This window comes from Austrofundulus limnaeus, unplaced genomic scaffold (genome assembly GCF_001266775.1).
Source record: "Austrofundulus limnaeus strain Quisiro unplaced genomic scaffold, Austrofundulus_limnaeus-1.0 Scaffold236, whole genome shotgun sequence".
NCBI classification, from domain to species: domain Eukaryota; kingdom Metazoa; phylum Chordata; class Actinopteri; order Cyprinodontiformes; family Rivulidae; genus Austrofundulus; species Austrofundulus limnaeus.
The window spans coordinates 817,099-820,263 of NW_013952638.1; the positions used below are offsets into that span (position 1 = coordinate 817,099).

General features: G+C 43.0%; 1 protein-coding gene across 1 annotated transcript in view; it reads left to right on the top strand.

Moving 5' to 3' along the window:
• ilvbl (ilvB (bacterial acetolactate synthase)-like) overlaps nucleotides 1-3,165 on the top strand; it is a 13,300-nt gene that overhangs the window by 6,752 nt on the left and 3,383 nt on the right. The window contains exons 8-12 of the mRNA XM_014019956.1: nucleotides 1,082-1,216; nucleotides 1,335-1,449; nucleotides 1,536-1,705; nucleotides 1,827-1,897; nucleotides 1,987-2,058. Of these exons, the coding sequence (XP_013875410.1) occupies nucleotides 1,082-1,216; nucleotides 1,335-1,449; nucleotides 1,536-1,705; nucleotides 1,827-1,897; nucleotides 1,987-2,058 (563 nt within the window). The remainder of the gene's footprint in view (nucleotides 1-1,081; nucleotides 1,217-1,334; nucleotides 1,450-1,535; nucleotides 1,706-1,826; nucleotides 1,898-1,986; nucleotides 2,059-3,165) is intronic.

A 3,165-nucleotide genomic window follows, 5' to 3' on the forward strand; every position in this document is an offset into this window, starting at 1 on the left:
TTTCTACACACTGTGCAGATTACTTTTTCTGCACTCCACATGTTTAATCTGTGCGCGCTCCGGCGGGTTGACAATCATTCCGTTTATGCTTTACTTTTTTTTTTTTGAAAGACAGTCTGACTGTCAGCCTTTCCCACAGCGCTTCATGACCGCAGGAAAAATGAGGTCCAGACTCGGAGAGCTTTTGTGCGTCCTGCTGGAGCACTACTTCACCTGCACCGACTGTCGCCTCGCTGCGTCACCATGTGCTGCGGCGCGCACTCCTCCCGCTGCAGGCAGTGTGGTCGTTCGGCATCCGACCGGAGGACGCGCCGTCACGTAAACATGCAAACAGTTCGGCATTCATTTTCGCACACCCGAACCAGGTCTGGATAAGTTATGGGTTTTTTTCCCCCTCTTCATTTGCGCCCTCAACCACACTGCTTCCCGCTTCCTCTGTTTTGACTCCAGCCGGTTACATCATCAAAAAGAATTGCGCGATTGGCCGGTAGACTACAGATCTCTATCATAGGACAAATTTATATMGTTTCTACTGTATATCGTTTATATCGCACATTCCTACACTGGTGGTGAACTGTTTCTAACGAGATCAGAAGCTGCAAAAATGTCAATTCATTATAATGTCCAGCAGGTGGCGGTGTTGCACAGGGCAGAAGATTGATAATGTGCTGATTTTATAAATCTACTGAACACTAAACATGGTTCAGAGTAGAAGCGAGTACAGCACGCTTAGGATTTTGAYGTCAGCAGAAYGCTGCCCGTGGATTAGCTCTTGGATTGATTGACAGAGGAAAGGTKTTATGCGAACRTTCTCCTTGGGAGAGGCAGAACTTGAAAACACTTCTTGGAGCGAGGTGAAGGAGATGAAGCCGAGCAGATATCCTGGGAGGTTATGAACAAACAGGCTGACCTACAGTAACACAAGCACTAAGCACCGCGACAGTAAATAAAATAAAAACCGAACAGCAAAACCTCAACAGTTTTTTTTTTTATATTCATATTTTTAAAAAACACAACAGCGCTGTGGACAGTCCGCCCATAAGCACGCACACAMAATGAGAGTGATTCACTGTACTTGCAGGCACCGTGTGTGACTTTCGACTGAGCTACGGCAGAGTTCTCAGCAGGCGCAGCAAGATCATCGCTGTCAACCGAGACAAGTCGCAGCTGCTGAAAAACTCTGACATGTTCTGGAAACCCACTGTAGCAGTTCAAGGTATATTTACACCCTGCTGCTAACACTGAATAGCACTCAAATGACTAYATTACTAAAAAAAGATTTTMAATGAGAATTGGAGGTAAAGCCTAAAAAGCAAACGTTTTGTGTTTGCCAGGTGATGCTGGGTCATTTTTAGTTCGGCTATCTAAAGGCCTGAAGGGCCATCGCTGTCCAGAGGAGTGGCCTCAATCCCTGAAAGCTGCAGATCTGACCAAAGAGAGTGCAAACAGGTGGGCGGATTTGTGGATCCGGGTTGGGGTCAGTTCAGCATGCTCTGGTGCCACAAAATCATTCCTCAAGGTATGTTTCCCTTCAGGACTAAAGCGGAGGAGAAGACCGAACAGCACCTAAATCCTCTGAAGGTGCTGCACTGTGTGGATGAACTGATGGCTGAGGACAGCATCATCGTTGCAGATGGAGGAGATTTTGTTGGAAGTGCTGCTTATATAATGAGACCTAGAGGACCTCTGCGCTGGTTAGATCCAGGTCAAATCAAACCACAAAGAAAAACTAAAAAGTCACATTTGTTTATGTTGGGCTGCAGAATCAATTCATTTAACCACGATGTGATTCTATGTCCTAATCTGGCTGCTCTGTTTCCTTGCAGGYGCCTTTGGGACTCTGGGAGTTGGAGGAGGTTTTGCTTTGGGCGCAAAGCTGTGCCGTCCTGAATCTGAGGTGGAGCGCACAGAAAATGTTTTTTGTTCGATGTGTTTTGTCGGGGTTCTAAAACCTCTGTTTGTAAAATATTTTTGTACGTTTGACAGGTGTGGATCGTCTACGGTGACGGCTCCTTGGGTTACAGCGTGGCAGAGTTTGACACATTTGTTCGACACAAGGTGACGTAATCAGTTTTGTATTCTGTGTAAGGAACTCATTCATCTGCAGTACAGTTGTAATGCTTCAGGTTTTCAGAAGTACTACAGTAGAATATACTAGAATATCAGTATAAGTATTTTCAGTTCAGAAACCTTAAAAGAGGGGGTGGATTAGCACATAGTTCAGTTCTGTACAACAATCACAGAGTTTTAAAGTAACTTAAGTACAAATACTTTTTTACTGTACTTAAGTAGAATTTTTGGGTATTTGCAGTGGTGGGCAGCACTAATTCAAAAGATAGTTCCGCAAATTCTAAACTGCTAATTATGTTCTTTGGATCCACATGTTCTAAAGCACACATGTCATAAATATTTTAGCAGTAGCTAAATATATCTGCAAAATTGGCTCAGTTCACCAGAATGTATACAGTATTTCCAGTGATAACATGAGCCATTCTTGCACAGTGCTGCCATCTAAGGGCAGAACGGGTTGCTTTCAACCCAACTCAAGTTTTTGTCGTGGTTTCAGGAAGTCATTTATACAAACAGACGTTTGATTCATGGTGTTAATTTAAAATAAAAAGTTGTTGTGGACTGCAAGTTTTGCTGCTTCTTGGTCATTTATTTTTCTAATGTTTATGGCTTTGGTAAGAAAGCATACAATATATTAGTTTTAAACTGTTTCTTGGAGAGCTGAAGCGATGCATTCTGGGTAAAGAACCAAGTGAAATCTGTCATTTCAAAATAAGAGCCTGAATTTAAACTGTGCCGTGTGTTGCTTGCGTCAATACGATGTGACGTGAGAACGGGTTGATGGATGAAGATTCAGCGTGTCATAAATTATTATCATGCCTCCCTCTACCCTCTCAAAGCTAAAATAAGTATAAACAACAATAATTATGGGTGGATTGTTGGGGAAACTTTTGTTGTTGTTTTTTTGTTAACGGTGGGTTCTAGAAAAAAAGACATGAAAATAATTTGAATAGGAATAAACCAGCTGTAGCTCTTTTAACAACTGGCCTTAGACCAAAAAAGCTGCTGGTGCTTTTTTTCTCAAGCGTGTCCCTCACTGTGTGTGTGTGTGTGTGTGTGTGTGTGTGTGTGTGTGTGTGTGTGTGTGTGTGTGTG